Source organism: Myotis lucifugus, unplaced genomic scaffold (assembly GCF_000147115.1).
Source record: "Myotis lucifugus unplaced genomic scaffold, Myoluc2.0 scaffold_18, whole genome shotgun sequence".
Classification (NCBI taxonomy): Eukaryota; Metazoa; Chordata; class Mammalia; order Chiroptera; family Vespertilionidae; genus Myotis; species Myotis lucifugus.
The window spans coordinates 11,036,750-11,050,416 of NW_005871066.1; the positions used below are offsets into that span (position 1 = coordinate 11,036,750).

A 13,667-nucleotide genomic window follows, 5' to 3' on the forward strand; every position below is an offset into this window, starting at 1 on the left:
TTTATGCTTTATAATATGGCTCTTTCAGACCATCCAGCCCTACTCACTAGATTTTTTTGGAGTTTAATTTAAACATTTTCATCAAAGTTAATGTGACTCTTCTCCTCGCAGCCACCAAGCATGATGACTGCCTTGAACTGTGCACCACCAAAATAATATTACCTTCTCCCAGCTTCTTCCTACAAATAGCATCTTCCTGATCTTATAAAACCAGTACAGGAGAAAATATTATATCCAGGAGGAAATTATGATCAATTTTTAGGGTGGAGAGCAAGATAACATTTTAAAAAGCCAAACCTGAGTAGCATGCCGATACATTTAATTTGAACCGTTTCTTCCCAGGAACATCCTGATTTTCTGGTTACGGAACCATTGGAGTCATCTTGTAGACTTTGGTCTAACACTTACAGCATGCAGCAGTCTTCCTCTCTTGTTCTCAAAAGGAAAAGGGCTGACTGTCTTCATGCAAATTAGTCTGCTTTTGTCAAAAACTTCAGGGACTCATCTCTCAAATGTAGATTCACAATAAGTGCAACTGCCTGTTCTTCTTTCAGCTTATGTAAGATTGTTTCCCACAGTATGGAATACTTTAAAAATAAAGTGTTTCATCACATTGCCAAAACTCCAGCCTTGCCTTTGACTGCCTTCAGGGGTGGTGATGGAGGTGGGGAAACTAGCTATTCAATACTCCATTGTTTTCAGAGAATTTTGCACATAGCTAGGGAAAGTGCAAATGAATGCAGAAAGATAGGACCGATGTTCTAAATTTAGGACTAGCAATTATAGACATTGGAGTTCTGAGCTTCTTTTTGCTTTTCTGTCATTAGTAATACGTGTAAAAAAAAAATACCAAGTAGCAATAGTATAAAAATTAATATGAGTAAAATTTTTGACAATATCTAACACTTCAGAAATGTATCTCATTATTCTGACTGTATTAATTGAGGCTTCTCTCCCCCACCCTGTATTTCAGTGACAATTTCAACAAGCACCTTTTTTGATGGGTTGCTGGTGACAGGACTCTACACATCTACAAGTGTTCAGGCTTCACAGAGCATTGGAGGTTCTAACGCTTTTGGATTTGGTAAGCTATCCTGATATAAGAAATCAATAATTGTCAATATTTTATACAGTTATAGATCTTGTTTTTTAAATATCTGTTTTAAAATATTAGGCATTCATTATTTCAGATAAAATAATATGACGTGATTTTTGTGTGTTTGCTTTTGGAGTTGGGTGACTTGAAATAAGTCATGTAAATGTGCAGCCAACCATGTGCTTGGCGTGACCGTCCTTCTCTTCACCCTCTGCCACTATTACACTTGGTCCTGTGGGTTCACGTACAGTTCTCTCTTCTGTCATTTACGTTGCTAGAATTGGAATTCACTCTGATGCCCATGCAATTATTCAGTATCCTCTTTTTATAAACAATTCTTAAAATCCTGGAGTAGGTGAAAAGTGTCATGTTGAGTTTGGCAAGTAAGCATTCAGTACTACACGTAGAAGTTGGTAATAATTGTTTAAATGATTGAATTCTATGAGTATTCATAAAAGAATGTGATTTAATATTTAAAACACTTATATGGAGTCTTTATCCTTAAACCAGAGGCCTGGCAGGTTACTTACGTGGGGAGGCAGAAGGCAACATGATGATCACTCATTTTTCGATTTGGAAATCTCGTCTTTACCCATAATGTGGTAAACGTGTCAGGCTAGAATTAAGTAGACCCTGTTAAGCATCAGAAATGCAAATTTAACATATCAGTTTGTGTAAAGCATGAAATCACTGATCTTACTCTAAAATTGGAAAACTGCATAGGACTTCCTCCATTGATGTGAGAAGAAAGAATTGGGTTATCAAAGGTGGCCATGTGTTCAGAGTTTGTTTTTTTTTCCTGGGGTATTTATTAAGTAAATAATTTCTACTTTTGATATATGAAAGAGTACCTCCTCTGTGTCCAGTCTGGTATTAACTCTGCCCAGGTAACCTACTGATTGATGTCAGAGTCATAATGCTGATGCTGCATTGTCATTCTGCTGGCCCAAGATGAGTTTCACTCCATAGGGCTTCAAGGAGCTGGTAGTCATTAAATCATCATGGTAAATTTTGACATTGAGGATTTGTCCTATTTTTAAAAGATCTCATATAATCTTTTACAATCTGTTGGTAACTACTTCTAAGGTCTAATTCTTTAGAAAATAATTCCTCTTAGATTTTAAAAATTCCACTTTTTTAGCCCCATCTTCTTTGTGCTCTGCAGAGGTGAAATGTCAGTTACAATTATGTAGTTAGGTACATAATGTACACCGTGGGCAAAAGTAGGTTTATAGTTGTTCGTATGGAAAGTACTACAATAATCTATATCTAATCTAATAAAAGAGAAACATGCAAATTGACCGTACCTCCGCTATGCCCCAAGCCATGCCCACCAGCCAATCAGAGTGACTATATGCAAATTAACCCAACCAAGATGGCAGCCGGCAGCCATGGACCTGGAGCATGCAGGAGGCTTTGTTGCCCCGGCGATGGAAGAAGCCAAGCTTCCCACCTGCCCTTGCTGGCTCTGAGCTCCACTCAAGGCAACAAAGTTTCAATTATAGAAGATAAATAAATCCCAGATACCTGCTTCCAGCCAGCCTCCACTGGGAGCTTGGGTGGCTGGGGGCCGTGGCCAGTCTGCAAACAGCCATCAGCCACTCACCCAGGCTGGCCAGGCACCCCAGGGGGGGACTCCCACTCTGAAGGGGCTGTGGCCAGCCTGCAAACAGCCATCAGCCCCTCACCCAGGCTGGCAAGGCACCCCAGCGGGGAACCCCCCACCCTGAAGGGGGTGTGGCCAGCCTGAAAACAGTCCTCAGCTCCTCACCCAGGCTGGCCAGGCACCCCAGCGGGACCCCCACCCTGATCCGAGACACCCTTCAGGGCAAACCAGCTGGCCCCCACCCATGCACCAGGCCTCTATCCTATATAATAAAAGGGTAATATGCAAATTGACCCTAACAGCAGAACGACTGGGAATGACTGGTCACTATGACACACACTGACCACCAGGGGGCAGACGCTCAATGCTGGAGCTGCCCCCTGGTGGTCAGTGCACTCCCACAGGGGGAGCTCTGCTCAGCCATAAGCCAGGCTGTCAGCTGCCAGAACAGCAGTGGTGGTGGGAGCCTCTCCCGCCTCTGCAGCAGGCACAGCGGGGCAGGGAAGAGGGGGAGTGGCAGGCAGGAGCGGCAGGTGGTGTTGGACTGCTGGTTTCGGTGGATCCCCACAGGCCACGCCGAGGGACCCCACCAGTGCACGAATTCATGCATCGGACCTCTAGTTAAAAAATAATGCAAGAATAAATTCAGTTTCGCATACTCACAACTGTAAACCTACTTTTGCCCCACCCTGTATATGACGTACTACCTCTTCTGTTATAACAGGACCCACTAGTAGGATTGCCAGATTTAACACACAAAAATTTTATAAGATATCCAGTTAAATTAAAAAAAAATATTTTAGTATACAAATGCAATATTTGGGATAAGATGTACTGGGTTCTACTGTAGCCCAAGTAAATCAAAACCAGTTTGGCTTAGTAGATAGAACATCGGCCCACAGACTGAACGTTCCCAGATTCGATTCAGGTCAAGGGCATGTACCTCGGTAGCATGCTTGATCCTCAGCCTTAGTCAGGGCATGTAAGGGAAGCAACCAATCGATGTGTCTCTCTCACATTGATGTTTTCTTCTGTCTCTTCCCCTTCCTTCCACTCTCTCTAAAAATCAATGAAAACATATCCTCAGGTGAAGATTAACAAAAAACAAACAAAGTGGGGCTTGGGTACTGGTAATTGTTAAAGTTCCTGAGGTGATTATAATGGTTTTCCAGGGATGAGAACCACTGTACTGGGTTAGTCCAGTGCCCCACAGCATCAGCATCACTGAGAACTTGTAAATACAGAGTTCCAGACCTTACTCTAGACTTAGTGAATCAGATCCTCTGGGCATTGGACCCAGTGAGCAATTTTTAATGAGCACTCCTGGTGACTTTGATGCATACTAAAGTTTGAGAATCATTCATCTACATTAACTAAATGGGAGAGACAGACCTTATTTATTATTATTTATTTTAATCCTTACCCGAGGATATTTTCCCCCTCACTGATTTCTAGAGAGCGTGAAAGGGAGGGAGGAAGAGGGGGGGGAGAGAGAGAGATTGGTTGCCTCCCATACATGCCCCTTCCAAGGCTGGGGAACCTGCAACCAAGGTGTGTGCCCTTGACCAGGAATCAAACCCACCACCCTTTTTGGCTGCAGGCCGATGCTCTAACCACTGAGAAAACTGGCCAGAGCAGAGACAGGCATTATTTAAATGACCATATAAATATGCAATAGTAAATCTTGCTAAGGGCTAGCTAGCTAGGTGAAGTGCTGAGTGCTGGGAAAGGGTATGACAGAGAAATGAGATCTAATCTGGGGTAAAATAGGATGTAGTTAGGAAAGGCTTTCCTGAGGAAGGGCTATTAAGCTGAGATTGAAGGATGAGTAGGAATTACTAAACATCAGTGGAAGGAGGTGCACAGCATACCTGAAGGAGGGGCCAGCAGATCCAAAGGTCTCAGGGTGGGAAGAGACTGGCTATGTTGTAGGAATTGAAAGAAAACCTTGGAGCGGCTGGATCTGGCATCAAGAGGAAGTGATAAGGCTGCATAGGAGACCAGAGCGAGACCCTTCAGGATCTTGAGTCTGGGAAGCCATTTAGGATTTTAGGCTGAGAAATGACTTGAACAGCTGTTCATTTAAAAAAGATCACTCTGGGGTCAGCCTGGAGAACAAACTGTAGGGTCCAGGAGTGGATGTGGAAAAACGGTTAGGTGGTGAAAGGTTCTGATGTGTCAGGGCATGTGAGGAGTCCAGGTGGAGGGAGGCTGGTACTGGGGATAAGAAGGAACAGTATGGTCCTGGCTGGGGGGCTCAGTTGGTTGGAGAGTCATTCTGTACACCAAAAAGTTGTGGGTTCAATTCCCGTTCAGGGCACATACCTAGGTTGTGGGTTCATTCCCTGGTTGGGACACATATGGATCAATATTTCTCTCTTCTCTCTCTCTCTCTCTCTCTCTCTCTCTCTCTCTCTCTCTCTCAAACTCAATAATAAAAAGCAGCATCACACATATCCTCAGTTAAGGATTCAAAAAAAAAGTTAAAAGGAGAAGTGGTATGTGGAGGGGTAAAAGTTTGGGCTGTTGAGTCACACAGCTGTGCTTGCAGATCCAGTCTCAGTTCTTTTTAGCCATGTGCTTCAGCCAAATGGTTTGACTTCTCTAAGCTTATTTTCCTTATCTAGAAAAAGGTGGTGATAATCTATAATAATAAAAGGGTAATATGCTAATTAGACTGGACGTCTTCCGGATGTCATTCCAGATGTCCTTCCTGACGAAGCTGGTCCTGGGTGCCTGCAGGCTGCCCAGGGGAAGAAAGGCCTACCTCTGCACGAACTTTTTTTGCATCGGGCCTCTAGTGACTACAATAAGATGGTGGAGTCCTCATGAGGATTAAAAGGTGTTGAATTTATGTAAAGTCCTAGCACATGGAAAAACACTCAGTAAAACTAAAGTATTCCAAAATTATAAATCTGGGATAACCAGAGAAGCTGATTTTTCTCAGTTCAGGACAGTATATTCTTTCTTTTGGGAGAAAAATTGTTCTCAGGTGGAATTAATTTGGGTTTTACAGATCCAGATGATTTGAGAAGACTCGACTGAATGAACTATCATTTGCCAAGATGGAGGCTTTAAAGGAGAAAAATCATTAAATATCATTCATAAGAGTGTTGTAAACACAATTTGAAAGAACATACAAAATGCATGTATCATATTGCCTCAGAGTTTAGCTAGTAAGCCAGACAAAGACCTGAGAATGAAATAGGAATTATTTAGGACACCCAGGCTTCAAGACATTTTCTGTGGTGACTTTGAAAAGCTCAGTTTCATTTGAATTAGAATGTATTTGATTGGCTCAAATTGCAAATAGTCTTTCCACCATTGGCCATTGATGGTTTGAAGAGGCTTCTGAACATGAAGCTCATTGATGGCAGTTAGACTTCTGTAATCAAATGCTCACGTCTCCCACTAGTCAGTTGGCATATCTATAGGACATCACTTTTACCAGTATATGGATGGATAGATAGACCTTTTTAAGTTTCAGAAAGATCCAAATAATTGTATGTGTATGTATGTGATCATGGTAAATTTCCTTAAAATTTAATAAATACCTGAGTATTGTTAAATAGAGTTAATCTTCATAAATAATGTTTTTGAATAGAAAGCAGGAGGTAAAATGTCTTTTTAGACAAATGGTCACTTTTTGGAACAAAAAGCACATTAATATTTTTGGTATTTGATTTAAGTTTAACATATTCTTTACAATTTAAGAACAAAATGAAAATATGTAATTTGATTAGGGTGCAGGTGAGAAAGTAGAGGAAACTCTTAAGAAGGTAAAATGTGAGAGAATTGCTGCTCTTTGGTAGTTTAGTAGTTGTAGTTAGGAGCAGGCTGAAATGATGTGGCATTCTTTGATCTAGAACAAAAGAGTTATTGAATACATAATCTATCATTAGGCTCTGACTTTGATGGAATGTTAAGCAAACATGATTTGTTTGGCATTTTCCAAACACATCATAGGATTAGTGTGCAATGTTAATGTGTTTAAGTAGCCGCGACAAATAAGGCAAAGTAAAGCACAGAGTTGAGTTTAAAAAGTACTTCTGAAAGTTTTCCCCCTTGGAGTTAATTTTAATGTACTAATTGCACTAAAGTTGTAGTCACTCTGCTTTAAATATAAAATATGTGTATGACCACCCAAAATAAGACCATCATTGTTCTTAAGATACTGTTGTATAAATGTAATTCCACTAACATAACTATAGCCTTTTATGCAAAACCAACATTCTTTAAAATGTATGCCTCACTGACCAAATATAGACAAATGCCTAATAGCCAGAAGTACATTAAAACAATAGTTATGCAAAAGATGATTGAATGCCAGCAATGTGAGATTTGAAATACCTCATTTTGCTTGTCAATATAAGAAAACATGCTGCCCTAGGGAAGTGTGATGTTTAATTATGGATATCTCTTTGTGCATCCCAGAAAAAAATTGCTTCCCTCGTCTTTGGCATTGAATTCCAGTTCAATCATGTAAATCTTCAACGCTCATTGTGGTTGCTCAATAAAGGGATATTTGAATATTCTTTCATACAAAGTTTTCCGTTTCCAGAGGCTGCAGTGCATTTTACTCAATATTTAGTATTCTGGCTCTAAAAGCATTTTACGACATTATTGGTATTCAGGCTGTAAAACCTGAGAATTGCATTTGCAGGTCTGATTAGTAGCAGTCACACTTCAAATTGTTAGACCTTGCATAAATTAAACTTTTGTGTTTTGCAATTCTTGGATAATTTTGTTCAGCTAATACATTAACCATTCTAGCCGTTTTTTGCTTAAACTTTTATAGTTTTCTGTGTGTTTCATTTATTTTTTTCTGTAATAATTAGGCATCCTGGATCCAATAATTTGTTAATTATAAAACTCTTAAAATGGCAAGATTTTATGAAATCCAGGTTAGGGGGGAAAGTATTATGAATAGATCCAAGATTTTTTTCCCCTTTCTAGTCTTTCCTCTTAAACATCCAGTTAATCATATCATATTTTAAGTAGAGATTAAGTGACTAACATAACAATTTAATACTTTCAATATTACTTGTAAAGCATAATATTAGAATTTTTTAACTTAGTGATCTGATTTTTTCAATGTGATTTGATACTCTAACTTTAGATGAATATATTATATTTACAAAACAAATTATTTAAATGTTTTTAAAATACTTCAAATTTTACTAAATCTTATATTGGTCACTAGTTAATAGAAATGTGTAATTTACCAGTAGATTTAGACAATATGTTAATGTTTAATTGCTAGGATGCAAGTTTTTTCTACTACTTGTAAAAATTGTCACTAAAAATAAGAATATAGTGTCTATTTAATCTACCTTTTGGTTATACTTCACATTAAAACTGCATAGAACTTTTACAACTTTGCTAATTATCACCAGGATCTCATGTCCTTGGATATGAGTTGCAGTTCAGTCTTATGTGTCCTGTCTTTGTGACTAAGAGACATACACTTGTGATGTGAATACATTCATATATTTAGGGTTTAACGTCTGTAAAGAGGGGACATCACTAACAACTTTATTACAGGGTAATGTATAGTCGTGGTATTTATTTACTAGCCTAAATGAAGCTAAGTTACTCAGAATGATCTTGTTAAATTATTTTGTCTGTCTCTTTACAAAGAAATGCTCTGTAATGTACTTGAAGAATTTTAAACATAGTGAGGGATTCAAAGGCATGACCTTTTATTGGGTATGGTAAATGATCTGTAACAAGAAGACTCTAGGTTAATTAAACAAATTACTCTAGTCAATGGTACAAGGAACATAGCTGACAAGAGATGAAATTTACATTAACTTATCTTATTTACAGGGAATTAACCTAAATTTGGCATGTATTCATTCCATTTACTTATGCCAGCATTATCTTCATTAAGAAATAGTGTTGTCTTGGTTGTGTCAGCCATTTGACAATGAACTCAGGGATACTTCCCAATTCCTAAATAACTAGCTTAAGAAAGAATAGTGGGCACGATGAATATAAAGCTGCTGAATTAATCAGTCAATAAATTGCTAAAGCAGATGTTGAGGGGCATGAGATTCGGGCCAAGTGGAAGAGTTAGGGGGCAAGGCAGCTCAGCGCAGTGATTCATTACGTGACCTCTGGAGTCAGGCAGCTCAGGTTTCATGGCTGGCTCTGCTTCTTGCTAATGTGGGCCACATACTCTCTCCCACGAGCCTCAGTGTCATCATCTGTAAAATGAGGATGCTGACAACCGTGCCTAGTTCACAAAGTTGTTGGGTAGATTAAATGACATGATCTATTCAAGTGCCTAGACAGGGGTGGGCAAACTTTTTGACTCGAGGGCCACAATGGGTTCTTAAACTGGACCGGAACAAAAGCATGGATGGAGTGTTTGTGTGAACTGTTGGGGTCCAACCCCAGCAGGTCCAGGGATCCCCAAAGGTGTGGACGGAGTCGGCGAAGAATGAATGACATGGAAACTGGGTTCAGTTCATCAGCATAACGAGGTTCTCCCTCCAGGATCTCCAGCCAAGTTCTGTCTAGGTTCTCCAGCGAAGTTCTGGTCAGGATCTCCAACAAAGTTCTGGTGCCATGTTCTCTCGCTAGGTTCTCCAGCCAGGTTCTCCAGGTTCTCCAGCCAGGTTCAGTCACCAGGTTCTTCAGCCAGGTTCTATCCATGTTCTTTTGCCATGTTCTGTGGCTAAGTTCTGGTTAGGAGCTGATGAGGATGTGATGAGGATGTGATGAGGATGTGATGAGGATGTGATGAGGATCTGATGTTTATTGTCTTGTTACATCCGTATTTATACCAGCTGATTTTAATCCTGTCAATTTCTATTACAAAGGTTAGGGCGTTTCTTATCTCCATTCCAGGGAGTAAAGATTATGTAGCTTAACTACCCGCCTGGCACTTAATTAAGGGGTTGTATCCCCTCCCTAACCTCAGGGAAAAATCCCCACCTGGGGAAACAACCTTTCTCAGAGAGGTGACCCTGGTTAAAACACATGGCACTAAGGAGAGCAAACATATTAAGAACAATATGCTATATATGCCAGGTCCCTTGAAACATATGCTGTGCAGATGTTTCTTTCCTGCAGCGACTGTGTCAAGCAGCAAGGATGGACCGGCTCCCGGCAGTGAATTAATATAAATTCAAAGTAAACATCATTACATAAAAGGGTACGGTCTTTTTTTTTGTTGTTTTATTCATTTCAAACGGGCCGGATCCGGCCCGCGGGCCGTAGTTTGCCCACGGCTGGCCTAGAATCTATGCTCAAAATATGATTATATAAAGACTCAGAAGGGATAATTTTTTTTTTGGAGATGGGAAACATAATGAGAAAATGGTGCAAACGGCAGAGGTCTGAAAGAGGGAGGTAGATTCTAAATGGAGATGGGGTGTGTGCCCATAGAATTTGAGCTGAAATGATCCTTTGACAGAGCTTGGTTCAGCTCCCATCCAATGTAGAGGTAAGGGAGCAAGGCTTAGGATGAGCAAGCAGTGGCTCATCACAACATAATGTAAGCATGAGGACTAAAACCAGGAGTCCTGACGTCATATTCAGTTCCCAGATACTTTTTAAAAAACATACAGTTCATAAACCATAAAATTTATCATTTTAAAGTTTACATTTTAGTGATTTCCAGTATATTCACAAGGTTGTGCAACCAGCAGCACTGTCTAATATCCCCTCCAAAAAAAAATTCCATATCCATTAGCAGTTACTCCCTAACCCCTCTTCCCTCAGTCCCTGACAACCACCAGTCTCCTTTCTAAGGATTTTCCTATTTTGAACATTTCGTGTAAATGGAATCATGCAGTATGTTCTCAAGGTTCATCCATGTTCTTTCCTTTTCCTATCTAAATAATTTTCCGTTATGGGTTTACCACATTTTGTTTAGCAGAGGGACATTTGGCAGTTTCCAGATTCTTAAAAAGGAATTAGGGCTGAGCAAATTGGGAAAAAAATGTTTAAGGGGATGCGAAGCAATGGGACAATCAAGTTTCTTAAGTATTCATCAGTGACCCTAAAACCTCTAAAGATCCAAATTGCTTAGCCTATTCAATGGCTGAGACCTGAAAATGCTTAAACTTAGAAATCAAGATGAATTACTCCTCTGCCCTCCTTGCCATCAAGGGATAGGCCACTGTGGCATGCTTTTACCTTACCCTTTTGGCGCCAGTTTAGACCATGAGATACACAAGCAGATCTAGGTCGATCTCATTCACCAGTACAGGAATTTGGAACCAAGACTCATCAATCCCAGTCCAACTACTCATGAGCTGGATCAAAGCACAGGTAAACATTTGGGAGCTCTGGGCAGCCATCCCCCACAGTGGCTCAGAGGAAGGCCCTGCATGGAGAGCAGAAGGAGAGAGACCAATGCTGCATGAGGTTCCAGAGCATTCCCCTCTCTTTAGGTGTTACTTCCACCAGGCTCAGATATTCTGGGTTTCTAAGAAGCACAAATAGAAATAGCTAACATTTAGCAAACACTTACTGTGTGCCAGGTGTGTTGCAGGAATTAATTCTTTTAAAAAAATATATTTTATTGATTTTAGAGAGGAAGGGAGAAGGAGATAGAAACATCAATGATGAGAGAGAATCATTGATTGGCTGCCTCCTGCATGCCCCCTACTGGGGATCGAGCCCGCAACCCAGGCATGTGCTCTTGGCCGGAACTGAACCTGGGACCCTTCAGTCCACAGGCCAACGCTCTATCCATTGAGCCAAACCAGCTAGGGCAGGAATTAATTCTTTTGATCCTAACATAAATCCTACTACAATTATTCTCATTTTGTAGATAAAGAACCTGAGGCACAGAGGGGTTAAGTAACTTGTCCAAGGTCACGTGTAGGGAGTTGCAAAGCCATAGTTCACACCTGCCTCTGTAGCCTGTCATTAAGCTCTCCATGACAGCCCAAGTCAGCTTGAGTTAGTTTCTATTACAACCAAAAGAACATCGACAAAAAACGACCCTCGGTGCTCTTTCCTTGCCTGTCCCTACTTCCATCTCTTCCCGTCTCCTTATATATATTTTTTCAGTTACCTACTCATACCACATGCACACATCTACACCCATGCACCAGTCATAATAACCTACACTCAGTCAAAAACCTTAGATGCTTAAGACTGCTGTGCCCTGTGTATAGTGCTTGGAATTCCTTCTGGCTCTGTGAGCTGGGCAAACATCCTGCCATCTTTTAGGGCCTCTGTTCTGACTCACTTCCTCTATTGAGCCTTTATGACTTGTCCTCTCTGCTTCTCCCTGGTCCCCACCTCCATGGAACTCTCTACTCCCTCTTCCATGCTTAAACTCTCTTCTCTGACCTCCACCAGTCATCTCTAACAGTCTATTGAATTTACTTGTTTAGAATCTTTATACTTCTTTGAGGACAATAGGTGGTTTGGTCACCTTCAGTCTCATGGCATGTAACAAGTGCTCAATAAATATTTATTGAATAATAAAACAACAAAAATCTTTGAGGATTCATAAGGTATTTTACTACAAGAATTGACATTAGTAAGTACATGTATGTGTACAAGTGTGCAGGTATGGATAAGAAAGAATATTCTCTTTAAGTTCAAGGATATTTTTGAATCTATATATGTACATATGTCTACACATCTATATGTACATTTAAAACTAAATAAACATATGTCAATTTTATCATCAGAGATCCTGGGGAAGTTTATTTTCCTGCTTACCACTCTGTGCCTTTCTCTCCAGGAGGTGGCAGGAACCAGTGTCTTCATTTAGGAGAGTGATTGACTAAAGGCCTTCTTTAGAATCAAGACGATAGGAAGAACAAGATTGTTCAGTTCAACTCATACCTTCAATGTTTTAATGGCATGAGGTTAAGTTCTTATTTCATCTCTTAAATCTTTTAAAATGATGACTCTATAATTTCATGGGAACATATTCCAAGATTACATCAAGTGAGATCATTAAGGGAGATTTTCTGGTATGTATGTATAATCCCTTGCTTTAACTTCAACACTTTTATCATATAATTTCTTATATAATTGAAAATGGTAAATGTTTGTTAAAAAGTAATTGCCACTTTTTTTCTTTCCTTTAGGCTACCCCCACCTCAAGAAAACCCCCACACATTTAATATAAGATTCATCATTTCATAGTATCTTAATGATTTACTTGTTAGTTTTCTCTGGACACTCCACAGATCCTAGATAGAGGAATTTAGTCCTGATAAGATATGTGCCCAGAAACCACTGTAGGTTCTTTAAAAACAACAACAACAACAAAAAAAAAACCCCTTCAGCATAAATAATGACATTATTGCATTGTTTTCCACCGAATAATGTAAGAATTCATGAGTCCGTACTGTTAATAAAGAAATAATTGGGAGAGAAGGGAGAGCCTTTCAGTACTGCAGAATGCCAACTAATGAATATAGAAGGGATGATGGAATTGCAACCATAATAGCAATTCCTATGAATATGACTCAATGGATGCTAAAATTATGGGTGAAAGTTTGATGAGGAACAGAATATTCAGTCTCAAAGTGTCTCCTTCGAAATAGCTTATTAGTTACAAAGGAAAAGAATGGTGACTATAGTGGAGAAAGCTGAGACCCCACCTTAGCCCAGTAGTCAAGGTTAACATCACAGTGACAGGACAAACCAACATGGGTAGGATGTACCAAGGAGGCTATCCCTTATGTGCTCTTCCTGCCCAGAGTGCATAGCCTGGATCTAATGAGAAAACAATTAGACAAACCAAAATGTGGGATGTTTTACAAAGTAACTGGCCTGACCCTCCAAACATGTCTATGTCGAGAAAGAAAAAGAAAGGAACTTAAATGAGACTACAGAGATTAACAACCAAATGCAACGTGATTCTGAATTGAATTCTGCCCTGGGAAAAATTTGCTATAAAGGACATTATTGGGAAAATTACCAAAATTTGAATGTGAACCATGAACTAGGTAATCATAGATTGTTCAATATTAAATTTTC

The 13,667-nt window shown here is 39.8% G+C and overlaps 1 protein-coding gene across 1 annotated transcript in view; it reads left to right on the forward strand.

Annotated features, from left to right (window-relative positions):
• RELN (reelin) overlaps window positions 1–13,667 on the forward strand; it is a 419,315-nt gene that overhangs the window by 51,267 nt on the left and 354,381 nt on the right. Inside the window, 1 exon segment of the mRNA XM_006085409.3 lies at window positions 974–1,084. Coding sequence (XP_006085471.1) covers window positions 974–1,084 — 111 coding nt within the window.